Source organism: Fonsecaea pedrosoi (genome assembly GCF_000835455.1).
Source record: "Fonsecaea pedrosoi CBS 271.37 unplaced genomic scaffold supercont1.1, whole genome shotgun sequence".
NCBI classification, from domain to species: Eukaryota; Fungi; Ascomycota; class Eurotiomycetes; order Chaetothyriales; family Herpotrichiellaceae; genus Fonsecaea; species Fonsecaea pedrosoi.
Window position 1 is genome coordinate 4473168 of NW_013550615.1, and position 27954 is coordinate 4501121.

General features: G+C 51.9%; 11 protein-coding genes across 11 annotated transcripts; 5 read left to right on the top strand and 6 right to left on the bottom strand.

The window, feature by feature from the left end:
* Positions 1-713: 713 nt before the first annotated feature.
* Z517_01620 (uncharacterized protein) lies at positions 714-2310 on the bottom strand (the record flags this gene model as incomplete). Its single annotated transcript, XM_013434579.1, has 2 exons — positions 714-2212; positions 2265-2310. 2 exons carry the CDS (start codon positions 2308-2310, stop codon positions 714-716), a joined length of 1545 nt encoding a protein of 514 aa, XP_013290033.1.
* A 1637-nt stretch (positions 2311-3947) lies between these two features.
* Z517_01621 (uncharacterized protein) lies at positions 3948-5574 on the top strand (the record flags this gene model as incomplete). The annotated part of the gene is made up of 2 exons (XM_013434580.1): positions 3948-4356; positions 4409-5574. 2 exons carry the CDS (start codon positions 3948-3950, stop codon positions 5572-5574), a joined length of 1575 nt encoding a protein of 524 aa, XP_013290034.1.
* Positions 5575-6187: 613 nt separating this feature from the next.
* Positions 6188-7992, bottom strand: Z517_01622 (uncharacterized protein; the record flags this gene model as incomplete). The annotated part of the gene is made up of 2 exons (XM_013434581.1): positions 6188-7763; positions 7817-7992. The coding sequence occupies 2 exons, from the start codon at positions 7990-7992 to the stop codon at positions 6188-6190; spliced, it is 1752 nt and encodes a 583-aa protein (XP_013290035.1).
* Positions 7993-9189: 1197 nt separating this feature from the next.
* On the top strand, positions 9190-10158 carry Z517_01623 (uncharacterized protein; the record flags this gene model as incomplete). Its single annotated transcript, XM_013434582.1, has 1 exon — positions 9190-10158. One exon carries the CDS (start codon positions 9190-9192, stop codon positions 10156-10158), a length of 969 nt encoding a protein of 322 aa, XP_013290036.1.
* A 619-nt stretch (positions 10159-10777) lies between these two features.
* Z517_01624 (uncharacterized protein) lies at positions 10778-12181 on the bottom strand (the record flags this gene model as incomplete). The annotated part of the gene is made up of 7 exons (XM_013434583.1): positions 10778-10997; positions 11047-11201; positions 11253-11423; positions 11469-11585; positions 11633-11791; positions 11842-11988; positions 12035-12181. The coding sequence occupies 7 exons, from the start codon at positions 12179-12181 to the stop codon at positions 10778-10780; spliced, it is 1116 nt and encodes a 371-aa protein (XP_013290037.1).
* A 315-nt stretch (positions 12182-12496) lies between these two features.
* Positions 12497-15092, top strand: Z517_01625 (uncharacterized protein; the record flags this gene model as incomplete). The annotated part of the gene is made up of 3 exons (XM_013434584.1): positions 12497-12641; positions 12689-14787; positions 14844-15092. 3 exons carry the CDS (start codon positions 12497-12499, stop codon positions 15090-15092), a joined length of 2493 nt encoding a protein of 830 aa, XP_013290038.1.
* Positions 15093-15137: 45 nt separating this feature from the next.
* Z517_01626 (uncharacterized protein) lies at positions 15138-15809 on the bottom strand (the record flags this gene model as incomplete). Its single annotated transcript, XM_013434585.1, has 1 exon — positions 15138-15809. The coding sequence occupies one exon, from the start codon at positions 15807-15809 to the stop codon at positions 15138-15140; it is 672 nt and encodes a 223-aa protein (XP_013290039.1).
* Positions 15810-16761: 952 nt separating this feature from the next.
* On the top strand, positions 16762-19538 carry Z517_01627 (uncharacterized protein; the record flags this gene model as incomplete). Its single annotated transcript, XM_013434586.1, has 2 exons — positions 16762-16926; positions 16980-19538. 2 exons carry the CDS (start codon positions 16762-16764, stop codon positions 19536-19538), a joined length of 2724 nt encoding a protein of 907 aa, XP_013290040.1.
* A 732-nt stretch (positions 19539-20270) lies between these two features.
* Z517_01628 (uncharacterized protein) lies at positions 20271-22182 on the bottom strand (the record flags this gene model as incomplete). The annotated part of the gene is made up of 3 exons (XM_013434587.1): positions 20271-20996; positions 21047-21143; positions 21194-22182. The coding sequence occupies 3 exons, from the start codon at positions 22180-22182 to the stop codon at positions 20271-20273; spliced, it is 1812 nt and encodes a 603-aa protein (XP_013290041.1).
* Positions 22183-23224: 1042 nt separating this feature from the next.
* Positions 23225-24992, top strand: Z517_01629 (uncharacterized protein; the record flags this gene model as incomplete). The annotated part of the gene is made up of 2 exons (XM_013434588.1): positions 23225-23329; positions 23394-24992. 2 exons carry the CDS (start codon positions 23225-23227, stop codon positions 24990-24992), a joined length of 1704 nt encoding a protein of 567 aa, XP_013290042.1.
* A 1307-nt stretch (positions 24993-26299) lies between these two features.
* Z517_01630 (uncharacterized protein) lies at positions 26300-27234 on the bottom strand (the record flags this gene model as incomplete). Its single annotated transcript, XM_013434589.1, has 2 exons — positions 26300-27058; positions 27139-27234. 2 exons carry the CDS (start codon positions 27232-27234, stop codon positions 26300-26302), a joined length of 855 nt encoding a protein of 284 aa, XP_013290043.1.
* Between the last annotated feature and the right edge of the window lie 720 nt (positions 27235-27954).

Here is a 27954-nt window from a genome sequence, read left to right on the forward strand (position 1 = left end):
GCAGTCCCTTTCAATAGGTATATGGAACAATCTCTAGTAACACATGGCTTCACTGGCTGGAGGGCCCGGTGTTGGTGCTGGTGGGGCAACGGGCAGAAGATTCGGCATTGGGAGACCATCAGGCGTATTCTTTCTTACCTAGAATCCCGGTCCTTGGTCTAATTCCTCCCATCTATATTATACCGCAGTCGGAGCTGACCCGAGCTGTCTGAGATTACCGCGCGCCGCGAGAAGAAAAAGAAAAAAGTATACACACTATCGTCAGAGGGGAAGGGAAAGACACTTGTTCAGATGGATCTCGAGATGATATGGGCGCCAAGTGGAAGAAGCCATTGCCGCTTTTAACCGTGACGGCCTCGCGCACCCAGCGAACTTCAAAGCAGATTCGGTAGGGATGAATCTCTTGATACATACAAGTAAAGTACGATGCTGCTGGTTCATTTGTAAGATTCACTCTCTGCTGAGGGTTTTCACACGAGTATTTGTTCTAGAAGGAGGTCTCGAAAAGGGACGGGCGGTGTAACGCGACATCATCATTCTAGTGATGTGGTATCAACTTCTGTTGTACATTCATCTATATACCCCCGTTTGTCATTCGTTGGGTAGATATTCGGTGGATTCTGTGTGACTATCGACAACAGAGTCCTGTCTCGGTCATCGGAAGACCTTCTGGAGCACAGGCCCCCCGCAGCCTTTGCACGAAAGGCTTGAGGTTATCTAGGTTCCCCGGAGTCAAGTAGTCTCCACCCATCGACGCGAGATTCATCTCGGTCCTTATCGACACTCTCAAGCATGGTTTGTGCCGTGTGGTTGTGGTTTAGTGCAGCAATGGCATTTTGAGTGATTTTGGTATCCAAACTGGTACTGTTTTTCTCCACCAAGACAGTTGCAATCTGCCAAAACTCAAAGGGAATCGTCTTGAGAAATCCGTAACGGTCGCGTTGTCGAGTGGTCAAGGTGGCGTTCTGAAAGTCCCAGGCTGCTTTCCACCGGCTCAGTGCTTCCTTGATTCGTCTCATTGTTTCCTCCTTTCTAGGTCGGTAGGGAGAGAGCCATAAAATCTGTGATAGCGCCATGATCACACTGCAGAGGTGCAGAAGCGACAACTGTTGCATGGAATAGCGCATCTCCTCGCTCCATTCGTCCTGCAAGAAGACGTCGCATAGGTGCGAAAGCGTCATCCTTTGCAACTCGTGCTCCTTTGATGAAAGCCGATAACAATCCTGAGCATTGTCGGCAAAGAACGCATCAACAGAACCTGGCATCCCAATGTTCATCTCTTCCGCAAACAACCGGGGTGTTATGTTGTATAAAACTGTGAAGCTGGCATCTAGATGGAAGATGCCACATACAAGGCGAATTCTAGATTCACGAGCGGCAAACTCGGCCCACTGAAACTTTTCTGGTGGCGGTGGTTCAGCTGCGAAGAACGAGTTCCGGGTCTCCAATAGACCTAGGTTTCGAACAGCAGTTATTATCTCTTCAAACCGCGACTTTCGGGCATCTCGCCGTCTAGATGGACACCCTTCCCGAAGCTGAACTTGAGTGATGAAAAATGCAGCTTCGAGCGCTTGCAAGGACTCGAATTCGCCCAGCCCCTTTGCTGCATCGGGCCCGTGGAGCAGCTTCCGGAAGTTAGGGTTACTGAAAGCATATTCCACCACAAGGCTGAGAATGTCCCTTGCCAACCCCATGTCATTTGGTTGAGAAGAGAACAGAGCTCCAGTGAGGACAAGGACTGTGAGTAAGAAGGGTGATGCTGTAGCCACCCGGAAGGTGCCGGGATGGAGAATCGGACTGTGTGGACAGTAATCTCGAAAATAATGTCCAACAAATCGTTCGACGTTGGTTCTTGAAAACAGAGTCGCTGCCTTTGCCAAGCGATCATTTGGGGCGCTTTCAGGATGTCCCTGTGGGAGGGAGAGTGTGAAACTGGTCAAGGAGTCTATCAAGTAGTTGAAGGGCTCGACGCCTGAAGAACTGGCAAATGGATCCGGATGACACAACACTTGCCAGTTCGAAGGCCAATTGGTGTCGTCTCCTACACCCTGGAAATCCTCCGAGTCGGGAAACAGACAGGACACAAAAAAGTCGTCGAGTCGATCATTGTGGACGGGCGAGATAAACTCGTCATTAATCAACTGCACTGTAGCAGTAGAGGTGCCGAAGTCGCTTGCAGTGGCGTTCTCACCGCCAGCTTTCGGCATAGAGGCTGCGATATTGTTAGATACGTGTTTAAGGTCTTGATAGGATGGCAGACCCACCTCCTGTTCCGGTTGTTTCTGCAACAGGACCATAAGCATCTGCCATAGAGGTGTTCGGGTTCACATAGTTCAGAAGAAACGACAATGAAATCTTGTTTCGTTCTTGCCGTCCATAGTTCCTTGACTCTTGGGTTGCGTCAGCAGCGACCGAGTGGCTTCTAGGCCGCTGTCCATCCTGAAGTGGTACGGAGGGAGGTTCACTTCCTGGCCGTGGCCGCCGCAGTTCCGTAAGTCGTGTGTATGTGCATTGAACGCCATAGGAGAGACAAGTTTCGCACGGACAATCCAGATCACAGCCCAATTTCAGGCGTGCACATGAGTCGCACGCTCGAGTCTTTTTGCCTTTCTTCAGCTTCCCCGGAATAGGTTGCTCACCCCTGGATGGGCAGTTGATGTAATGCCGGCGAAGCACATCACTAAAGAAACGTCAGTCAATGGCTGTTGGATCCACTTCAGAGAGAGTGGGAGAGCTGAAGAGGCAATCCTGGGAAGGTTGGCTAAAGGTTTGTCAAATGGTGTGGAATAAGAGATGTCCTGTCGCTCGGAAAGAGACATTGGGACTTATAGAGGCATCATTATATTGTGGAAGAAATGGGCAAGCGGCACAAGCGAATGCCGGACCCATTGACCGATCAAAACAATACAGTATCTTGCAGGGTAAAGCGCCCATAATTCGGAGTAACCTGGACACTCACGATCTGCGGTAGGACTTGGAACAAAAGCAGCACACCCACGAGCGCGCATGAGACTCTGAAATATCAGTAACTTGAGAAACAAACACCTCCCATGTATCAAGGGGATCCCAAACTTACCATGGGCGTTCATCTTCTCAAAGACAATATCTCCACGGACGCCAGTAAGATTCGACTGTTCGGGTCGTCCCTTGGGTTGTAGGAGGCGGATTCGTCCATTCCAGGGAGGATCGAGTCAGTATGACCAGAGCTGTCGCCGATGGTTTTTCCTCAGCGTCTCCAAAGCCAGGATTCCCTGTGTAGTCTTTTAAAGAGTCCATGTGGTGGACGCAAGTGGTTTTGTTTCCGCTTGGATCCCTCGGCAAATTCCTGCTCCGATCCGGGACGAACATTTAACTTATTTGTCTGACAGAATTATTTCGACTGTTCTGGCTTCTTTGGGCGACGAATTTCTGTCAGACGACAAATCCAGATCGACATTCGCACAGCCTCGTGGAGATCATAACGTGCACAGGCCATTGCGACAAATATCCAGGCATGGTCCTTGATGCTTGTATGTTAAGAAGAGTGAACGGATGTAATGCTTGTCATTTCACTACTTTTCTTGCCTCTCACCAGGGTAAATTGCGAAATATGGCGAAAGACGTGTCTCACGCCACTAACGACGTGGGATATAGATGCCCAGAACGGGGACGATCAAGCCAGCCAATAGTCTGCTAAGTGGCCATCTAGACGTATGAATTGAGGGATTACAGTTGTTCAAGAACTGGTATTTCCAGACACAAAAGCTGCAATTTGCCGCATCAAAGTGGCAAGTAAAGTCAAGGCCCGAGTGGCGGTTAAAGCGGCGTGTCCATAGTGACCAAATCCTGAAAAGCACTCAACGCGTCCTCCGCGGGGAGTCGCGTCATGTCACGTCAACCTCGTTTTCGCCGGCCCAGATCTTGAGACCGTTTCTCCCACTCACCACTGAAGTGCGAAGGACACTGCTATGGCTACGGCTGACCATTTCAAGAAGTATCTGGCGAGTGAGGTTCTCAATGAACAACGAACCATATCCTACCGCAACGTCTCCCGCGCCCTGAAAGTGCACGTCAATGCCGCGAAATGCATGCTCTACGAGTTTTACGAATTCCAAAATGCGAAAAAGCCCCAGTCGGTCTATGCCACCTACCTTTTGTCTGGGGTCAAGAAGACACCGACAGTCAGCGTGTCCGTGAATGGGACGGCGAGAGGAGGCACGCAGGTCCACGATCCAGTCGAAGATCTCCCTTCAAGCCCGCCTCCATTCACCAGCTCCATGCTTGAACCCAGCCAGCAAAGTAGCCCTGCTGAAGAGGAGGAGGCAAAGAATGTACCCGTCCGAACCGTCACTCTCGTCAGAGAAGAATCTCTGGAAGGTGTGCTACAGACAACTGAATACCCGGAGTGACTGCTAATTGGTGATTCTAGCAATAAAAGAAGAATACGAGACCATCACATCCATACACATCTACAGCCTTTCTCCTGCGCGAATACAAGACCTAGTCGCATTAACAGATATCACTCGGGCTCTATTCACGAGTGGGCTTCAGGATGAACATAATGAAGTCTATGGTGTTATACAGAACCCAGATGTCCGACGGAGGAAAGGCAAGAGACCGGCGATCACAGCAGGCCCTGCATCGAAAGCTCAACCTTTGAAAGAAGAGACCAAAAGACCTTCGCTGGGCCACACAAATCCAACCCCCAAAGGATCAACTGCTGCTCCGTCTGTCAAAACTGAGGAGCCCTCGCGGCCTGCTTCTCGGGACAGTACCTCGACCGCCAGTTCCACCAGACAGCCGACCCTAAAACGAGATGCGTCCGACATCTTCAAAGCCTTTGCGAAACAGGGGCACCGAAAATCAACACCCACCACAGCCCCTCAACCTAATGGTCAAGACCATGACACATCCATGAACGACGCGGATGAAGGTGAATCCGAGGACGAAGCACTCTTCCTTGACACGGGTACGCGCAAGTCTGCGACCTCGAAGAAACGGGCCAGTGATGTAAAGAAGGAGCGTGAAGACAAGGCGGCGAAGCTCCGCAAGATGATGGAGTCCGACGACGAAGAGGAGACAGCAGTGCCGAAAGTTGAAGAGGCGGCTAAACTGGGAGACGATGAGCCTCCCGCAGCGAAGAAGGGCACCGATGCAGACGCCGAGACGAAGGATAACGAGGCGGACGACCAAGTGGCGTGGTCAGACTCCGACACGGAGAAGAAGCAGGGATCCAAGGAGAAATCCGAAAAAGACACCACCGCCACCGCGACAGCACCACCGCGGCGTCGGCGCGGCAAGCGCAAAGTGATGCAGAAGCGCACGTTCAAAGAAGACGGCTACCTCGTGACTCGGGAGGAAGCCGTCTGGGAGAGTTTCAGCGAGGACGAGCCTGAAGTGCCGCCTCCTCGCGCTTCTGCTGCTGTAGGGGGATTCAAAAAGGAAGGCCCCGCGCCCAAAGGCACCACCGCCCCCAAGACGCAAAGCCAGGGCTCGACCCCGAGTCAGGCTGGCAAGACGGGTCCCGGGGCGAAGAAGAAAGGCGGAGGCGGAGGAGGGAACATTATGAGCTTTTTTGGCAAGAAAAACGCATAGGAACCTAGCCACTAGCCTACATAGGTACCTACCTACCGCGGTACTGTAGTTCGTCCATATACTGTACACGATACACGATGCACATTAGATTGTCGAGGCTATTCTATGCATGGACTGGCTGGCTGGCTGGCTGGCTGGCTGGCCAGTCTGACGACCCGATTGAGAAAACAAGTAAGAAGAGAGAGAGAGAGAGAGCGCGCGCGCATGCACATGCACTGCGTATGTACTCGTATTCGTACCGCGTACCGATTGCCGAGTTACATACTCGTGTATACAAAAATTACGATCTCGTTTCAGCTTGACATACGAGGTACGAGTAAGATACTCAGTACACACAGTAGGATCGGACTACCAGTACGCATCACCTCGCGTTCGGTGGACTATGCGCTACCGCGGCTACGCTGAAAATCCATCGGGAATTGGTTGCTCGATGCATTCGTTGGTCGATTATAGGATCATATCATATCATTATGCAGTACAGCAAAAGTACTTGGTCTGGCGAAGAATGCTCATCACGCATCTCGATCCGATCTGTTCCATTCCCTTCGCTTCCGTTCCGTTGTGAGTTCTCATCCAGGATACAATCCCCTACAGGTACTAGGTACCCACATAATCACACAGAGTATTCCACCCAGCCAACACCGACACGATACCCCTTAGCGGGACTTCCGTCCTCGTTGTCCTGCAGGACGAGTGCTGGCTTGTGTTCGGCGAGCCACAGGACGGCCTGGGCGAAGACGCTGTTGGCCCAGGCGAACCAGCTGCGTGTCATGCCCTCGCCGCCACCGCCTCGCTTGACGCCCCGGGTGACGTCAACGGACTCGTTGATCAGGCCGAAGACGCTCACGTTCTTCACCGTGTCGAGACACTCGAGGATCTCGGCGTCGGAAGTCGACGTCATGGCCTGCACGATGACGGACATGGGCCACGCGTTGCGCAAGCCGATGTGTGGACCACCGATGCCTTGGAATTTAGAGCCCTTGAGAAAATACGGGTTTCCGCGTTGGGTGAGGATCATGCGTCGCGTGTTCTGGTAGATTTCGTCGTCGGCGTCGACGAAGCCGAGGAGAGGCAGCGAGAGGAGAGAAGGGATGTTCGCGTCGTCCATGAGGAGGTGGGATCCATACCCATCGACCTCGTATGCAAAGACTTGTCCAAAGTCTGGATGCGTGACGACGGCGTGCTTGTAGATGCCATTTTTGATGGTCTCTGCACGCTGGGCGAGGTCGTCACCAACTTGAATCATGTGCGTTGCTTGCGGTTCTTGCGAAGAGGCCACGCCGGCCGACTTGAGCATTTTCGCCGCGCGAGATAGTTCAACAGACATCATTGCGTTTGCAGGAATGAGGAAGCCGAAGATGGTTGCATCGTCCGAGGGCCTGAAGGCAGAGCGAATCAAGCCCGTTCCACCTCCCAAGGGGTTTCCTGTGCCCTCCAGATTGAGAGTTTCTGTCCCAACACGCGTCCAGCGGCTGAATGTGTATTGATTTCGCTCGTACCATCCCGTTGTCGGGTTAAAGGTCGGTCTAGCCTGCGCATCCAGTACTTGCAAGAGGGCGTCAAGAGCCTTGAACCATCGAGTCGTCAAAAAGGCCGTCGAGCCCGTGGACGCATAGTACTCATTCGTCAGCTTGAGGAACGCTGCCAGGCTGTCGAGTTCGTATTTACATTCAAACACAACGGTGGGTTCGTAGGCCGGATGGACGATATCGTCTTGACCCGAGTGAACTGGGGCCAGACGGGACGGGTCCGGAGGCTGGAATGCGTTGCAGTAAGGTGAAGATATCACAAACTCCGCCTGTGTATTGATCGCTCCGAGGACGAGGTTCGATATGTCCGGGGCGGATTTGGCAAGGAGTTGATATTGAGCCAGCTGGTTCGTAGAGTCTCTCAACCATTCGGCGTTTATGTCTCCCGTCACGATGAACGAATGTGCCCCTTTCCATCTGTCCTTGTCCCGCAGCAATCGCGACGGTGGCGCATGTTTCTTTTCTCCATCTACGTGCCACAGCACCGTCGTGTCAAGGGTGTTTGGAAACGCATTCTGAAAGATCTGCGCCAGATCCGGATCTTTGAATCGAGGGTAGAGATCATCGATCACTTGCTCCACGGCCGGGGAAGAGAATTTGCGACAGCTCGGGTGAGGTCGTTGGAACGGTAGTTGGAGAGGTCCATTACTGAAGGGTTTGCTGCGCACAAGATCAGCAACTCAGTCTACGAGATGAGACCCAGGTTGGCTCACTGTATATGACGGGCATAGCTAGTGTAGTCCGGACACAGCCCGAAGAGGGTTTCCTGCTGCTTGAGGACGTCGCTGTCGTATGGGTGGTCACTGTCACCGCCAAATGCAGCACTGACGCAGGAAGCTTGCAGCCAGGCCGGGAGGCTGAGAATGGCTGTCCATTGACGAAAATACATGATACAGGACAAGACACATCATTGACAGAGTGAGGATGGGACTCCGTCGCTGCAAGCAGACGTTGTGTCGCTTCGGCATTGGGAGGGGAGGGGCGGCGGCGAGATTGACGAGGCTGAGATTGACTACGGTGAAGCATAAATGGCGAGGCGGCAAGGCTGCGGAGGCTCAAGCCCAAGTCGTCAATCCTTTTCCAAAGCTTCAGAAAGACAATCACTGAAATGGTGCGTCACATACTTTGGTTAGCTGCTCTATTCTCAAAAGCGCCTCCTGTGTCTTTCAATCTGCTGTATTGTGGACAGAAGTCCAAGGAGTGACTACGGCCGCCCTCCATCGTCAATGCGTCCCAACACCGAAGAGTCAACACAGATAGATTGACAGCAGTCAAACCATCGTACTTGAAATCCTCACACTACGCCCCAAAAACAACGCGGCTGATCCTTCAGGGGTGAGAAAAGGTCCTCATTCAGCACATCTTCTTATTCAACATGCGTACCTCGTATTCCATTCCGGCAGAACATACGCACATACGCATTCCCCGCTACGTGCCCCGCATCGCGTACTACTTCGACACGACATTCACGTCTGACTCGTATCGTGGACGAAGATGGCAGGGAATTTGTAAGACCGGGAAGAACGGAGTCGATTGAACCAATGCTCTCGGGGGAGGATTCGGGAAGCGGGACAAAGATGGCTTCGTTCACTTTTGTGCACAACGAGGCACATTTGTGCACAACGCGGCACATTCGTGCCTAATTCGACGATATTTACTACAAGTCGTTCGCGAAGGGGTGCATAGTGTCCCGCCTTGAAACCCGGACACACCCTCAATGCGATTGTCTCGTCCAATGATGGCGTCCAAAAGAAGAAGACGTCGAGAGCGCGCTAACACACCAAAGGATTCCAGAGGCCGAGGCAACGAGGTCCACTGGACTCGGTACCAAGGTTGCCGTTGCCCTCTGGGTCTTTCTAAAGTTCCCGATCCCCGTTAAATCTTCCAGAGATCGTGTTGGGTTCGAGCAAGGATCCTCGTTCGTCAAGAGACCCTTTTTCCACGACACAAGGCTTTTTTCCCTCTGGCAATAACCGACGAGAGACGAGTGAGAGTGGGAGAGATTAAACCAGTGAGCACTAACTACAGAATAGCCACATTGAGCCCAGATCAATCAAGACACAAGACGGAATAATACACTACAAACATGTCTCTCAAGTACGACGCCGAGTTTTTCAAGTTCTTTGAGCCGATCATCCCCATGCTGGCCGCCCGGCCCAAACCAGCCGTCCACGATGTCGAAGCCCGCCGTAAGGGTTTCGAGGCTGCCCTCGTTCTGTTCAGAGGTGCCTTGCCCGAGTCTCCAGACGTGGAGCAGAAGGAACACAGCTTTACCACCCCAGCCGGTGTGGCTTTGTCGGTGACTAGCTTCATCAAGAAAGGAACATCTGCAGGGACGCCAGGTCCAGCCATCGTACACTTCCACGGCGGCGGCATGATTCTGGGCTCGGTGGCCATGTCGGCACCGTCAAACGCATGGCAAGTCACTCAGACAGGCGTCCCGATCTTCAGCGTCGAGTACCGCCTGGCCCCGGAGACGCAGGGCACGAGCTTGGTCGAGGACTGCTACGCCGGTCTAGTCTGGGTCTCGCAAAACGCCGCATCCTTCAACGTCGACCCTGCCCGCCTCGCCGTCTTTGGCGAATCTGCTGGTGGAGGCCTCGCCGCAGGAGTGGCGCTCATGGCCCGCGACAAGGGCCTCTCCCCACCCCTCGCGAAGCAAATTCTCATCTACCCCATGCTCGACGACCGCAATCTCACCGAAAACGAGCGCATCGCGCCCTTTGCCTTCTGGAGAAACGAGGACAACATTACGGGCTGGACCGCGCTGCTCGGAGACAAAGCAGGCAAACACGATGCCGACGTGCCACATTACTGCGCCCCTGCTCGCGCGAAGTCCGTGGCAGGCTTGCCACCTACCTACATCGACGTAGGTGGTCTGGATATCTTCCGCGACGAGGACATTGAGTACGCGAAGAGGCTCGCGTTGGAGGATATCGAGGTCGAATTCCATTTGTATCCAGGTGTGCCGCACGCATTTGAACTATTTGCGCCAAACGCAACGGTGACGAAACGAGCCTTCGAACACAGACTGAAGAGCATGACGACCTTTTGATTCTCCTACATAGTGGATGCTCTGGCGGTGGATCCCTAGGTTTCTATGGTATCTTAGATGGCCAGGCGTCAGCAAAGAGTTCACGAGCCTGTACATAGGCAACGCACCTAAAAGGTAGAGCATGTGCTACGTACCCGAGAGAAGCAAAGATAGCATGAAGGGGCACATACGCGTATAGAGCGAAATACACAGGAAACCGGACCCATCGTCCCTGACTGCCGATGCATTGTGCTCATGAGGAACAGACCATGCCGCAATTCAGACTTCGTGATCTTGTCGCTTCCTTTAGTTGCCTTCGGTGGGAAGGTGTAATCAAGCCCTCGTACTTGATCAGGACAATTCCTCGCCACGAGGATATGTCATTGTCCAGAACACGTAAACCAGCGGAAGTATCGACTCCAAACATGATAGTGGAGGGTCTGGGATCGATATCTCCGGAATCTGTTCACCGCCGGGAGACTCCTGTCTCTGGTTGTCCATTACTGCCTTGACTGGGGTGGCGGTGGCAGTGGTGGTGGCTCCTGTCCCCATCCTTGCTTGTGTCATATTTCTATAGGCGGCAAGGATATTTGAGAGAGGACTGGTGCCGATGAAGACTCTGTTGAACCTATGTCGATTTTCATGTTGGGCATTCAACTGCATCAAGGACATTCTGGATCACTTTATCTGGGTTCAAATCGTCCAAGAGATATCGTGCGGATGCAAGATCAGTTCCATACTGAGTGCTTCGTTCGCGAGCCGGGGTGGCCATGATAATTCGATGCGGGTATATCTTCTTTGCCGCCAACGCGACCAAGGACGGAGTGACATAGTCAATTCCGTGCAATGGGGCCAGATATCTAAGAGCTAGATCAGAAAGATAAGAATGCTGCTTAGTTTGGAACTCACTTTGCTAGGGCAAGGAAAAGCGTCGTTGCATACGGCGATACGCCTCCGTCGACGCCTCTCTCCATCCGAAGGAACGCTACAATATCCTGAAGATACCTTCGAATCTCCGGGGTGATTGTTGCTGTCTGACCATGGGCTCGAAGTTGCTCGATCAACTGGAGACTACCTTTAGCTACTTGTGTTGTGGATCGAGCGATATATCCTACCTTTGCGTCGATCCGGCGGCTCGCAATCATTTGCTGCCGTCTCACACTTGGAGAACGGGAGTAGGAATAAGTCGAGTCATGGTCTCCGGAATTTGTCGCGTCATCTAACTCCTCTAGGTTGGGAAATCCATCTTCTGAGGAGTGAGAGTGAGACATGAATATGCGGTCGTTCTGGGAGAATGAGCTTTGAGTACAGGGCGAATGGGCTTTCCTTACAAGGTGTTTGTTCAATCGGATATGTTTAGAGGAGGTAGAAACAAGCGGAAGCAGCAGGAATACCGCGGGTGCAAGATGTACGGTTGTTCGGCTGTATATTCTCCGCTTCCTAATAAGCTACAACTTGGTCAGCATGAAAAGTGCAATTGATGAGATTGGAGTACCTCGAGAGCCTGGATCTGCACGTCTTGATGTGCGAGGTTGAAGTTCTTCGCGATGATAACGTTGACCACTCTCCTTGTGTCCAATTTCTGGGTATCCACAAAATGCGAAGAACCTCCGCCAAAATTTACAGATGAAACCTTTGAATGGAGCATGCCCGACTAAACAAACGTCAGATAAGTGGCAAGACATTTTGGAGGTCAGTACAAACACTCTCCACATCAATATCCGACCCATGAGGAATATCATCGCACTCATTGTTATCATCATCCAGAATAGCAGCGCCGAATGTCTTGATAGACTGTAGGTCGTCGCGATCTAGTATGATGTACGAGAGACTGAACATGTCTCTGACAATCTAAACCAACATTAGTCGGGAATAGGTATTTTGTGACGAGACCAACCAGTGCAAGCTCGGATGCCAGGTCATCGAGTAAATCATCGCTGGCCACTACCAAGCAATGATGCTGGGCGACGAGGCTGACGAGGACGGCCAGCTCAAGATCCGTAAGATCGTCGACGTGGTCCAGTAACGCTTGTGCCGAATCCATATTTGTTGGGGTTCACAGAGTTTCAGCTTGCGGGGTCATTTCCATACCAGCTTCTTGAGGCAATCCTTGAAGTGACAGCTCCTGAACATGGGGAAGACTACAGACGACGTAAGGGGAGGCACGGAGGTAAGAGGCGCCGGTTGATGTACGGGGTTCGTCACAGAACATGGAAGCTTAGCCGAGCCAAGGCGTCACATCATTGGCCGACAATGGACAACGGACCAGATGCAGTCCATCTCCTTCCGAGTCTCTCATCGAATCCATCACCCATCACATCGCTTAGCACTCGAGCACTCTCATGGACTTCCTGACCTCATGACAACCAACAATCCCAGAGCTGGCTGGGAGATAGTTGGCGACCAGTTCTACCGAAAGGTCCCCCTGTACGAGTCCGTATTTGATCAGGATCTCGAACTTGAGAACTACCTTGTTGCAGGTGCACCGTATGGCGGCGCGCTGGGTAACGATTCCTACTCATCTTCAACCTTCCTGAGCTGACTGTAGTAGCATTATGGCGAGACACCACCAAAATTGCACGGTATCGAACTGGTCAATCGATCAAACCCACCATTGACATCTATTCCTCGTCTGGAAAGCTCATCAGCAACATCAACTGGGAGAAAGGTGTGATCAAAGGCCTTGGCTGGTCGGACGATGAGAAGCTCCTGGTCGTAACGGAAGACGGCACTGTCCACTGCTACTTCGGGCTCCATGGCGACTTTCAACCTTTCTCGCTTGGACACGGTGCAGAGGAGTTCGGCGTCGTCTCGTGCCGGTTTTGGTCGCATGGTTTCGTCGCTTTACTTTCCAATAATTCGTTGGTGGCAGTTTCGTCGTTTGAAGAGCCCAGACCGAGGTTGCTTGCTCAAGCACCGGAAGGGGAGGTCCACTCCTGGTCCCTCATTCCACCAGCATACACACTTTCTAGGTCCGTCGAGGTACTACTCGCAATAGACAAGACAATTTATGTTGTGGATGTCACCGAAGCCGAAGATCGAGGACTATCCGATGGTCCGTTCAAGCACGTCAGCGTTTCACCTAACGGGCGATTTGCAGCATTGTTCACTGAGGATGGCAAAGTGTGGGTTGTCGGCAGTGACTTCCAAAACAAATACAGCGAATACGACTCAAAGGCGAAGACTACACCGAGGCAGATATACTGGTGTGGAAACGACTCTGTCATTCTAGCTTGGGAAGATGAGATCCATATGGTCGGTCCCAATGGTGCCGCGGTCAAATACTATTATGATGACCAGGTTCATGTCGTCCCCGATATCGATGGTATCCGGTTGATCACGAACGAGGTGTGCGAATTCTTACACAAGGTGCCCGATCCACTAGAAGAAGTCTTCAAGCTTGGTTCAACATCGGCTGCCTCGGTCCTTCTGGATTCAATCGAGCTGCTAGAGAAGAAATCACCAAAAGCAGATGAGAACATCCAACGAATCAAACCCAATCTGCCAGATGCAGTAGAAACCTGTATTCGAGCGGCTGGTCACGAGTTCAACCAAACCCTCCAGAAACAACTGCTCCGCGCCGCCTCCTTCGGCAAGTCAGTACTCGACCTGTACAGCAGTGATGAGTTTGTCGACATGTGTGAGGATCTGAGAGTGTTGAATGCCGTTCGGGACTACCGCATAGGCCTCTACATGACCTATGAACAGTATGTCAGGCTGACACCGGAACGGCTGATAGCAAGGCTGGTCAATCGACGAGAATACCTTCTTGCAATCAAGCTGTCAGAATTTCTGCATCTTCCTGCGAACAAAATCTACGTCCATTGGGCCAGCCAAAAAGTTCGAGGGTCGCCTGCAGACGACGACACAGTTCGAGAGATTGTGGTGGACCGATTACGCGGCAAACACGGGATCTCTTTCGAAGCCATTGCGCGTGCAGCCTACGACGAAGGGCGAAGCCATCTCGCAACGACATTGTTGAATCATGAACCGAGAGCGGGCAAACAAGTTCCTCTACTACTCAATATGGAGGAGGATGAGATCGCCCTTGATAAAGCTATCGAGTCTGGAGACACCGACTTGGTATTCTTCGTGTTACTGGAATTGAAAAAGAAACTGCCACTGGCAACTTTCCTTCGCACCATCAGCGATAAGCCCGTGGCATCAGCACTTGTTGAGAGTTCAGCAAGAGTGGGCGACAGAGAACTGCTCAAAGACTTATACTATCAGGATGATCGACCCATTGAGGGCTCGAATTTGTTGCTGGAAGAAGCCATGCAACAAACGCAGGTTCAGGCAGTCATCGACAAGCTCAAATTAGCAGGCAGACTGCTCACTGATGCAAAGGATCCGACAGCCCAATTCCACGCTAAATCGCTGACAGAGGCTGGACAGCTACTCAAGATGCAGGAGGCGTTCGACAAGGACATCACTGACGGCAGCGGAAGCTATGTGGGGTTAAGCATCAATGAGACCATGTTCCGCCTGATCCAATCTGGATACAGCAAGCGGGCGGCCAAAGTTCAGGGCGACTTTCGGGTGCCAGAGAAGACATGGTGGTGGATTCGACTCCGGGCATTGACCACAGCCCGTCTCTGGGGTGAGGTCGAGGAAATTGCTAAGAGCAAGAAGTCACCGATCGGATGGGAGGTAGGTTGATCCTTATCCCGATAGAGTTGTTGGCCACTGACCTAATCCTGCGTTAGCCCTTCTACAACGAAGTCCTTGGAGCAGGTAATACTCGCCTTGCCTCATCATTCATTCCAAAATGCACCAATCTCCAACCTGCGGAGCGGATTGAGATGTGGGTCAAATGTGGCATGATCGTGAAAGCTGGTGAGGAAGCCCTCAAAGCCAAGGATGTGAACTCGCTGGAGCTGCTGCGGGATAAGGCCAATGGCCAACAATTGGTCGAGATCGAAAGGATGCTCACACATCTGCGTCCCAAGAAATAAGGATACAGTAGCCGGTCGTTGTCTTCGATAGGGAGTTTTGCAGCGTTATGTTATCTTGTCCGCTTCGTCCTCCTCCTCCGTCGTCGTGTTGGGTGCGGTGGCCGCTGTGACAGATGATGCCGTCCGGTCTACCACTACTAGCTTCGCCTTGGAAATTGTCGTCGACTTTTCAAGAATCTCAACATTACCACCCTCGTTCTCGACCTCTTCCATGTTGTCATCTACCCATTCATCCTCGTCATTCTCATTTGCGTCGTCATCACCAAGGGCTGCTCTTAACTTGTCGAATTTGTTTGTCCCGTTAACCTCCTCCCACATGCCCTTCCTCTCGCGCCTCTTCTTCAGGCGATGTGAAGCATCTTCGATCTTTCTCGCATGCTGATCTTGCACCATCTCTGCCCTGGCCAACCCTTTTTCATGTCTGCGCCGTTGCCCGCGGGAAAGAGGCTTCTGTTTCCGCTTCGGCTTGGTGATCCCGCCGTTGGGACGAGCGGCCAGGATTGGCGTGGCGTCCGAGGCGCGCGGGGCGTCTCTGATGGATTTGTCAACGTCGATGGACGGGGACGTGGCTCGCTTTGAGGCCCGGGATCGCGGATTCGCTGTGAACCTTTTGTGTGAGAATGTGCGAAGTTTTGAGATTTGTGTGCCGGGAAGGAAGAGGGGAGTCGAGGGAAAATCACCTGTTGGATCTTTCTTGATCTTTGAAGTTTTGGCCATGGTCACATGCAACTCTTTGGCAAATGCTGTTTCAGTCGTCTTCTCTGGATGGTTATGTGAAAATGCGAGAATACTGGGTTGTAGTGCGTTCGTCCTGCAGTGTGTTACGTTGCTGCTCCACAATAATTTTTCAAAGGCCGCAAAGAGGGCGGAGGGTCACCGCGCGGGGAACCAGCCTGCCAGCCTAACTGACATTTGATGCGGAATGACGATTGTTTATCTCTCATTTTGACTTGGAACACCCCCGAACACAACATTGCGCATGAGGATTTTTATGTACATATTGATCCCTGCAAGTTTTCGGACCCCCTGTTATTCTCGATGTGAATGTTTCGGTCAGAAAATGATTTTATTTTCGATGAAGAAGTCGGAGGTCAAGACCATCTTGCATACTGGCCATTGCAGACCTTGTCTATGACTCGTGACTGCTCGATATTTCAGTCATAGCCGCAGGAAGATGGAGAGGCCCTTGAGATCAAGGTGACTCTTGATGAGTTCCCGAGAACTTATCCGGGGTAAGCGAGAGCGTTTGAGGGGATCATAGTGAGCACACAGCAGACTGCATGTATTGTATGGTGTTGCTTAAACGGAGAGTCGAGTTCCCAGGGAGTCTGGACTCTTGGGCGTGGCTGTTGTTCTGCTTTCTTACGCACCACCAATAACATGGTTTCATGTGCCGTCCTCGTGTCAAATACTCCCAACTGAATGGCATCAATCTGTGTTGTGCTCTAGTCCTCCACGAAACAGTGCACGAGGCACAGCGACTGGTTGGTCGAACTGGGGGCCGGGGATGCCCAGCATGTGACGTAGCGCAGCCTCATCGGTATCTCCAACATCAGCCTTTCCACTTACCTGTAGATATAACACATCCGATCTGCAACCCACCGCTCTCGCATCTTTGTCCCCTCCTCACTTAATTTTGATGTCGTAGTCACCATTACAATAACCTGCAATGGCCCCCGCGAGGCCATTGAAGCGGCAAAAGACCAATCCGACACAGGAATCGCGCTCAGAGTCATCGCCTCAAGAACAGGCTCAGCAGGCTGCCAACGTGCCCCTTCCCGCAGACACCCCTACCGCCTCAAGCCCTGCGACACCAAAACAAGAACAAAGATCGGTAATCAGGCTTCTTTGTTGACTTGATGGCCAAATTGCTGATAGACTGACCAGTCATGGCTCGCTCGAACATGGCCTCGCAAGGCTCCTCCTCTAACACAGACACATCGTGAGAGTGTCTCGTCCGCCTCAACGTCCTCGACTGCCGCGCCATCTTCCGCTACGACCACAGCCACGGAGGTGCCACCGCCACAAAAGGAGAAGATAAAGTCTCAGGGGTCGCCGTCGTTAGCAATGACACTAGGCAAATCAACATCGAACCGTTCCCTTCCGATAAATGCCACTACGACTCTCGTCTATGCCTCCCCCGAGGCTGCCAGCTCTTTAGGTAAGAAGGACTCACAGCCGGAATTGCCCACTAAGACCAAGGACGCCGAAAATGCTTCCAGGCCTGTAAAAGATGAACAACAAAGACCCGAAAAGATGGATGCCAGGCCAGTCCAGCAAGAGGAAGTTGCGGAGGCTACATCGAAGACTTCACAACCCGCTGTTCCACCACAACAGGCACAAGAGGCACAAAGCACATGGCTGGGCTGGTTAGGCAGAAGGGATGGCAGTACAGCGAAACCTGCTGCAGCACAACCACCACCCAAACCTACGGAAGATTCTACCATTCATCCTGCAACCGACACAGCCCCAGAGCCTATACAACCCCCGCCAGAGGTACAAGAGGACTCGAAATCTCCTACGAACACCAATAACAAACGAAGCTGGTATCAAATGTGGAGCAACGGTGATCAACCTAGTGGTGGATCAGCAAAGCTACCAAACCCTCCAACAGAGCCACCTCAGCCTGAAACAGTTGAGAATACAGGGACGGCCAAGGCGAAGACAGAAAACCTCGACATTCCGCCACCCCAGACGCCCAAGGCAAAGGAGGGTTCTCAGGCTTCATCCCTTGAGACTTCTCCACCGCCACAACTTTCAGGCGACGGGTCCAAGTCGTCGGGGTGGGTATTTTGGTCTCGAGAAAAGAAGCGTCCTGCGTCTACTGCATCTACAAAATTAGAGAATGAGCCTCACATTGGGGAAATTGCAATATCAAACACACCGTCTCAAGCTCGGCCTAAGCGTGCCTCCATCAGTCTACAAGATGACAGTGCAAGACCCGTTGTACCTCCTCCAGCACAAGGAGAGCAATCGAAGAAGACTGGAGGAAAGAAGACGGCTGAAACCAAGCAACAGCCAGCGACAGAGGACAAACGCATTTCGACGCCTCAAAAGAAGGCTGTTGCCTCGAAACAGGAACCTTTGACTACCAAAGCCAAGTCAACCAATGCTACAGCCATTGCGCGAGAACCCGCCAAAGCTCCAACACCTCGTTCGGCGTCACCGGTGCCGTCGAAGAAAGACCAGGAGGATTCAAATCTGCTGCTTCCTCGTCTCAGTGACACGCTCACCTTCGAAGAACAACCTTCAATCCTCCAGCAACTTGCGCGCCTTCTGTACTACACCAAGGAGTCTGGTCAACCGAGACACCTCTCTCTGTTGAAAGAGCCGCCTCGAATCAACAATGCATTAGCAATTGGCGTTCACGGCTATTTCCCTGGTCCCATGGTCCGATCGCTTCTAGGGCAACCCACCGGGACAAGCATAAAATTCGCCGAAAAGGCGGCGCAAAACATTCGCAGATATACTAAATCACAAGGATATGAATGTGAAGTCAAGACAGCGGCCCTAGAAGGTGAAGGACGAATTGCCGAACGTGTCGAGTTGTTGTGGAAGCTGCTCCTGAACTGGATCGATGAAATCCGAAGATCTGAGTTCGTCATGATCGCAGCTCATTCCCAAGGCGTCCCTGTCGCAATTATGCTAGTGGCCAAATTGATCCATTTTGGCTGTCTCTCACCGACTGCCCGCATTGGTGTCTGCGCCATGGCAGGTGTGAATATGGGCCCGTTCCAGGACTACAAATCTCCTTGGATAACTGGATCCGCGGGGGAGTTGTTCGAATTCACGGACCCGAACTCCAAAGTCTCCCAAGACTATATGGCCGCCATCGCTGAGTGCTTGAAGTTTGGGGTGAAAGTCACCTTCGTGGGGAGCATTGACGATCAATTGGTATCGATGGAGTCGTCGATATTTGCACCACTGACGCATCCACATATCTATCGCGCGGTATCCATTGACTCGAGGATACACGCTCCCAACTTCCTGAGTAACCTTGTGGGGTTCGTGTTGAAGCTGAGAAATGTGGGTGTGCCAGATCATGGATTGATCAGAGAGCTGTCCACGCCTCTGGCAGGTTCGCTGTACACCGGAGAAGGCCATTCCAGACTGTACGAAGACGATGCCGTGTACCGTCTTGCTATTGCATTTGCTCTCGAGACTACCTCCATCAAAGACGTGCCGATATCCAGCTCGAAGCGACAGGCGCTCTTGACAGGTAGTGGGAGCGGTGGAGGTGGAAGCAGCAGCAGCAGCAGCGCGAACACCAATCCCTACATCCTCCCCTTTGCTATGCGTGGGATTTTAGAGGAAGACATTGTGAAGAAGGACCTCAGAGACGAGGCAAGACAATTACTCGAGCAATTTGACGAGTGGGAACCCAAAACCAAAGTGTTGAGGGACGTCAAGTTCAGGCTTGAGGGCATTAGATCGCAGTTGTACTAGAGTATTTATAGCAGAGTGAGAGTCAGCCAGACCAGCGAAATGCGGATTGTTCAAGCGAGTTCTACTGTGGTAACAATACCACGCTTCAAAAGTAGAGCTACGGTGATCCAGGGCGAAGCCAGGCAGACTCATGTCACTATGAGAGGGGTATATATATCTGAAAATAATGCAGCCTCGACAATATGTGTCACCTACCTAGTTAGGACTATAGCTGCCGGTTTTTTTAAAGGTTTCGGCGCTGTCAACAATGTTCTGGACTTCGATGCAATTCCTGAGCATTTCTACTTTTCATGACGCCGACTTGAGCCAACCGATTACACTTCCACGCCTCCACACTCTTCACGATGGACTCCCCAGACACTCGAAATAGAAGGAATATCGAGTACAAAATTACAAAATTACTCCATGTCGTACTTGCAGCATCGGCTGGGGATGGAACAACACAGGACAAACACTAAGTATACTTCAATCAGGGATGCTATAGATAACCCGCTCAATCAAAGAATATCGCTAACACCGGATTTTGGGAAACACTGATCCTGACCTTGCATGCGGGATCTGCTTCTTCTTTTGGTCCCACGATTCAAGTCTGTGTCGTCGTGACCCTGCCTTCATTTTCTATCCCTGGGTCACGGGAGTATCGGATCCGACACTGTCTCCTCCATGCTTCGTTCTACAGCCCGCCCTTGTCAGGATCTTCAAAAGGTCTATCAGAGTTGACCTCTAACACATTCATGACGATCGGTTTCCATCAGCAACATCCGCCATCCCTGGTACCACCAACTGTCTCGCATCGGACCTGCCAGCACTACCGTCAAAGACAAAGGGGCCGGCATTATTCCTGGGGGTTAACGGCCCCTCCACGACAACCACTTGGTCGGGGTCCGGGGTTTGCGTGCTGGTACGTTGCTGTTCGAGCTCAGCCTGCATCTCGTCCTCGACCGGTTGATCAGGCATATCGATATTACCGCTCATTGAAAGCTCGGATGAACGTGGATTGGTAGCTTGCCTCCGGGCCAGGAGTCCTGAGGTGTTCGGAGTCGCCGGAGAAGGATTTTCGTTAATGGGTTCGGATTGAGATATAGTGACGGGAGGATTTTCAGGGATTATATTTATTTGAGGCTCATCTCCATTCAAGGTCGTAGTTGGCACGGCCGCGTTGACGGAGTCTGGCCCGCCTGTCACTTGACCATTGATGTGTGCATCGGAAGCATGATTTCCTTCAATTGTAGCATCGGCACTGGCCTCGGCGGTTTGATTCTCAGGATCATCAGTATTCTCCAGCCATTCGTCTATGTCGGACTGAGCGAGGTCGACATCGGCAGTTAGATCTGAATAAGCCCTGCAATTTGGACATTGGAATTGCGGATAAACACTGTTTTTGCCTTCGAGTAGAGGTCGAATACATTTGTAGTGCCAGACATGTGCGCACGGGGCGACAAACAACGCTTGACAGGGCTGGGAAGGCGGGTTAGCGATGGGGATTTGTTGGGTCCGTAGGATCTTACCAAAACAGAACCGAGACAAATTGAACATTCACCACTGTTAGTATCGGCAGAGGGTTGGTCCTTTGCAAGACTCTGCAGTTGTTGATGCCTGCTTTTGCTGTGACACATTGTCAGTCTCTGACATCGAGACCTTAGAAGGTGGCTTACTTGAAATTGTTTGGTTTCTTTTGCCAGGCCCGGTTGCATTCAATCCGGATCTTGACACAACGAAAGATCATTTCCTCTCCGCCGCGGAAGTCAATACCCAGTTGGACGATATCACCATCTTTAATTGGGAATAGTCTCGACTCGGTGTTGGGTTGACTTAATCTGATATGGTTCAAGAAAGTGCCAGAGGAGGATGCGACATCTTTGATCTGCCATTGGCCATCGAGAAAGCTGAACTCGCAGTGTTTTCGACTGACGACCTTGGACTTGAAGCCGACAGGAGCATCAGAGGGACCAATGGGATTGGCCGATGGCACACCCTCACGCTCAGAATACCGACCGACTCTTATGATAGAATGCTCGCTGGGCAAGGTTCGCGTGATCGGGGAGAAGTTGAGAGACGGTCTTCCATTCCTAATTTCCTGGTGGGGAAAGAAACGAATCGTAGGTAACGGTTGCTTCGTTTCCCCTTCCTGTGTCTCTCCTTTTGTACCCGAAGTAGTCTTGTTGGTTCTTGCATGTGCCGGTCTCGGGGCAGAATCTGATGCCTCTGCTGCCACTGAGGCACTAGCCTGAGGATTGTTGTTGCTTACAGTCCTTCTCAATGTGGATGACCGATGTCTCGCCATATCCTCTGCACTCGTGTTTTCCACTTGATCTGCGGTTGGTTCCTGCTCCACGCGGGGTGAAGGTGTCCTCGTCCCGACTTGACGCGGGTCCGAGGAGAGGAAGGCTGTAGGTTCGTTTGGACGAGATGTGCTCCGTCGTCGACTTGTTACCGGGTCTGGTCGATTCTCGTTGTAACTGAGTGATCTCTGGAAATAGTGTCTGGGCGAACGGGAGGGTTCGTTCGGGCTCGTTCCACCCGATGAACGATTGTGCGATAGAGCACGGAGGTAACTCAAACCTCGGCGCCTTGCAGATGTGGTCCTGTTGACACTGGGTTCGGCGGCCGCTGGGGACGTGACAGCGGCAGACGGTGAGATCATGGGAAAGGACGTGAAGGAGGCGTGCACGGATTGAGTCTGAGTCCCAGGACAGGGCGTGGTATTGTAGGTGATTGTGGGCAGGAACACCGCACTACAGGAACAGGCGGCAACGGCGGTAGTAAGCAACAATGGCAACGACAACAACCGAACCCAGAATGTCGCTCTTTCGTATCGAACAATCTCGCAGACTCATCCGGCTTGGTGTAAGATGCGCCTCCGATAAGGCGCAGGCTCGGACTCAATCGCGCAGGCAGAGCAAAAGGGTCCGGGTCTGGTAACTTTTGTAAATAAGATGGTGGATAAGATGATGTAGGATGTGCCCGCAATTCGACAGGCAGGGCCTCAGTGAGTGGGAAAGGACACGGCAGGGATGTTGTTGGTACCAAGAAGTTTTAGGGGAGTGGCTTGTGTGGTTGCGCAGGGCCCCAATCCAGGGCAACTTCAATTGGCGGAGAGGCGCCTAAAAGTCAGGGAGCAAAGAGAACGTGGGACATCAAATACACGGACAAGGACATGAACTCGGGGGGATATTCGAGACCTGTTAAGAGGGGAATGGACAGGATACCAGGAAACCAAGTGCCCAGGGGATTAGGAAGAATAGTAAACGACCAACTCCTTTCTCTACCGAGCACAAGGGGACGCAGTCCACTTGATCACAGCGGGCGGCCATCGATGTCATCGAGCATATCAAAGTCGGCTACAGGCACCAACTGGTCAGCCGCAGGTCAGACGAACCACAACGCCTGTGACCGCCTCTCGATCTCTATCTCATCCAGTTAGTCGCTCTGTCTATCCATCCATCTGTTTACCGTGTGCACTCAGGCTATTGTCAGACAGAGTGACAGCCCTACAACAGAGGAGGCCACCACGTCTAGCCTATCGTATCACTGCATCCTCATCCCCACAAAAGCCTCCACAGCCGGTGGCTCAAACATCTTGCTCAATTTGCCTGCGGACATCATTTTCTTGATCGCTTGGACCTCGATTGCGGCGACTTCCTCCCGTCCTTTTTATCTCTTCCGTATCCTCCATTATCACCAGCATGCGCACTGCAGCAGTCAGGGCACTGCGCAATGCGAGGCTATCTACCAAGACCCCAAGGCCTCTGGGGAGAAACTATGCGACCATCAGAGATCCTCTGCACAAAGTACGTCTGCACTTCCGCGCCTTGATAAGCAAGTGATATTTGTCTGACCACCGTGTTTTCTCAGGATCCTGTTGAACTAGACCATATTACCCAGTTGCCAAATGGTGTTCGAGTCGCAACAGAATCACTACCGGGCCCTTTCTCAGGCGTCGGGGTCTACCTCGATGCTGGGTCGCGATATGAGGACGACTCTCTTCGAGGCGTCAGTCATATTGTGGATCGGTTAGCCTTCAAATCAACAAAAGCAAGGACTGCAGATCAGATGTTTGAGGCGTTGGAATCGCTGGGAGGAAACATTCAGTGTGCGTCGTCGAGAGAGGCTCTGATGTACCAGTCCGCCACGTTTAACGCCAGCGTCCCCGACACCATCGCCCTGCTCGCGGAAACGATTCGAGATCCTTTAATCACAGATGAAGAGGTGGCACAACAACTGGAAACGGCCGAATATGAGATCCAAGAAATATGGGCCAAGCCAGATCTAATCATTCCCGAACTATTGCACATGGCCGCCTACAAGGATAACACCTTGGGCCATCCTCTTCTATGCCCTCGAGAGAGATTGCCTTATATCACGAAGGGATTGATTGAAAAATACCGGAGCGTCTTTTACAAGCCAGAGCGGATAGTGGTCGCTTTCGCCGGCATCCCGCACGAAGAAGCCGTTCGTTTGACGGAAAAATACTTTGGAGATATGCCAAAATCTGAACAACCATCGCCATCACAAGTTACGTCGCAATCTACCGAACCGAGTTCACCGCAACCAAATACACAGCAAATTCCACCTCAATCTTCTGCAAGCAGGCTTTTATCTAAGATTCCTGGTTTCAATAGCTTCTCCACGTCTGCACCTCATCAAGCAACTGTATCGCCTCTCGATCCTTCTCTAATTCAACCTCCTCCAGAATCCCTTCTCACAATGCCATCTCATTATACCGGAGGGTACCTGGCACTCCCAACGCTTCCTCCACCACCAAATAAATTCACAATCCCCCTCTCGTACGTGCATGTTGCTTTTGAGGGTCTCCCCATTTCTTCAGAAGACATTTATGCTCAGGCCACGCTTCAGACTCTGCTGGGCGGCGGGGGTTCATTCTCGGCTGGCGGTCCTGGTAAAGGAATGTATTCTCGACTCTACACAAATGTCCTCAACCAGCACGGATGGGTTGAGAGCTGTGTGGCATTCAACCACAGTTATACCGACAGTGGTCTCTTCGGCATCGCTGGGGCATGTGAGCCAGGTCGAGTCGGTCATATGGTGGACGTGATTTGCCGCGAACTACAAGCTCTGACATTAGAATCCGGCTTCTCCAGTTTGAACATTGCTGAAGTCAATCGCGCGAAAAACCAACTGCGATTTAGCCTCCTGATGAACCTCGAGTCAAGGCTGGTTGAATTGGAGGACCTTGGCCGACAAGTTCAAGTTCATGGACGAAAGGTCGGCGTCAAGGAAATGTGCGAAAAAATCGATGCCCTCACAGTTGCCGATTTGAGACGAGTGGCTACACAAATATTCACTGGAAAGGTGGACAACGATGGCCACGGAACTGGCGCACCGACTGTGGTAATCCAAGAGGGGGAAGACTTGAGTGGGAAAAAAGTCAAGCAAATACCATGGGAGGATGTACAGTCGCGCATTGCTAGATGGAAATTGGGGCGACTATAGATCTGTCGGTTTCCATTCAAGGTATGTATACTTCAGGATTTTGTACTCTATGCTGTCCTGCTTCACAAACAGGGAGGATGTCAGGTTGGAAAGGTGTACGGACAGAGACGATGCTGTTCGGTTGCCACTCGGGTTGATCAAGAGATTCTCATCTTCGACTGCGCTTTTTGTTTCATGGGCTCAATAGCTCTTTCTCCCCATCTTCCTACTCCTTGGACTTCAATCTGCTGCAGAATGGGCCTTCCGCCTGGAGCAAACACTTCTCAATCCTTTCTTCTCAAAATCCTCATCTTTGGCCCAGCCAGAATCGTACTGTTTCAACATCACTTGCCATCTCTTCAATGCGGTTCTGTTCTTACATATGACATATTCTTTTTCCGTCGTTCTTCGAAATCATTATAAGCATACACTACATCAACAGCCCTCAATCCTGTCAACATCCCAGATACTCCCTACCAGTACAGGCTACCCTTTCCTGCGACGCCAACAACCGCGGTTCTTCTGAACGACCGACCCTCCACCCGGCCACGATTTTCTGTTATTCATTCAGCGGCTGCCATGGAGGCTTCCACCCTTGCCTCAGCCCTGGAGTTGCAGGAGTGGGTCGATCGAATGTGCACCACTGATACAATAGAGCACGAGCTCCACTGTGGCCGAAATCCCTGGGAAAGAGCTACCGAGACACCACTTTGTGATATGCTATTGTCTAAGGGAGTTCTGCCGTCCAGAAATGCAAGGCGATGGGCGAAGGCCTCGGAAGTCGGAATCACACCACCATGTAAAAGTTGCCCCAAGCGCGGACTACATGCTGCCACGAAGATCCCCAAGCAGTCGTTACCTTGCGGTGGAGAAGACTTGGATATGCCCCGTTCTGAGGGTGACCAGCAAAATCCTGACACTTTGAGGCTTAAAGCTCAGCAAAAGGGACCTGCGATCTTTGAGTGGCTGCAACACAAGAAGCGCTCTCTTGCACTGAACAAATGACATGGCAAGGCACCCACAGTGACCACACAGGCACATTACCCTGAAGGTTTCCCCGTGACGAGAACCGCCCAGTATGAGTACCTGCTCGAGTATTTCAGGAGCGTCCTGTTGTCATGCTCAACGACACTCGCCGCGTTCTCATCGGAGATTCTGAGCATTTCGAAGCATTCAGCACTTCAAGACGGAGAAATTGCAGGTCGCCATGACACCGTTTGGCTACAAGGGACCGACGAGGATCAAGAGACTACCTTGAGATCAATCAGCTCTTGTATCTAGCTATCAGGAAAATTTAGGCTGCCTTTTGCGGTTTGCTTTGAGGTCTTCTATCCCTGCAAAGCTAGTAATTCCTTGTTTCCACCATTTGCTGCAATGTGCGACCCATTGATCCACCTTGCCTCGTCACTTGCCAGGAACCCGACCACAAAGGCGATGTCATCGGGCTCTGCCAACCTTCTTTCGACCGTGAACAGCCTGGTTGCGTCCTCGACAAACGCCTCCCCAAATTCCTGGGCCACAGCCTTTACCGGATCCGTGCTGGTTGGTCCCACGGATACACTGTTGAATGTTGCGCCGGTCTTGACGCTCAAGAAACTCGCTAACGATCGTGTGATGCTGTCCAGTGCGGCTTTGGATGCTCCGTACGTCAGGAGCGGATCCGAATTGGCCATTTTACTGGCAATGCTCGAGATGTTGATCACTCTACCACCCTTGGGTGAAAAATGCGGCAACGCCGAGTTGATGATGCTCATTGCTCCGAAGACGTTGCCCTGCATTGTCTTTCCGAAAACGTCAGCGGTTATGTCTGCGAACGGCTGCATCAGACTGAGGTCATTGACGAGGGCGGCATTGTTGACGACGATGTCGATCCTGTCTGTCCCCAGTCCCTCCAGCACCTTTGGAATGAGCTTCGGACCGACGCATGGATCGAGGACATCGGCCTGAATAGCGGCTGTTTTCAGATTCGGGGAGATGGAGCGGCATTTGGACAAGGTCTCCTCGGCTGCTTTGAGGTTGGTGGCGTATGTTATTGCAATGGCAGCGACGCCTTTGCGGACAAACTGAAGCGCGATGCCGGCACCGATCTATATGAGAATGGCCAAAAATTTAGAACACACCCATTCCACTCAATTGAGTCTCAATTAGCAAGAAGGCAGATACTAACCCCTCGGGAACCGCCGGTGACCAAAGCTGTCTTGCCATGGAGCGATGAAGGGTCTGAAGCTGAGTTTGTCACTTTTGTGTGGTGTGCGTCGGCCATTCTGTTATTCTCCACTGCCATTTGCCTTCCCTTGTTTGATCGCTTTCTGTTGACTCTCTGGTCCCTCTCTTTTCACGATGCTCTTCCATCCTTATATCTTGTTGCTGCAGGTGAGGCGGCCATATTGGAGCAATGCGCATGTCGTTGCGACCAGGTGGGTTCTCTGATGAAACTGCAGACCAGAGCATTGCTCTGATCTGTCAGCAAAGATAGCACAAGGACCCTTCATTGCGCCAGAAGTCAACATGGACAACGTCAAAGACAAGGCTGAAGCTTGTTGTGGATAAGAATTGTGCAAAGTCAGCTCAGCTTATACCCAGATCAGCTGACAATGTTTGAGTATTGGGGAAGTTGACCAAAAGACGGCCGACCGTGTCCGCCCGTCGTTCGTCCGAAGCTTTATTTCTATCACGTCCACGTCCGCAATGGCTCACACAGTACGTCGTACCCTTTCCGCATTATCTTTTCGGCATTGACGATGGCTCCGTTGCACTTGCATGAGGATACTCGATCGTCGTTTCTCCACACTCGAGATTCGGTCAAATAAACTTCGTCGCCTGGCGCGTTGCTCGAAGTCCAGACATATCAGCCGATGCTCGTGGTCTTGCGTGCTTTGATTCAACGATGTTGTCTCCAACCTAGAACATTTGACGATGCCCTAATCAGGGTACCTGCATCAAAGAGGGGCAGGAAGTGCTCTAGAGCCGTCCAAATCAGCGG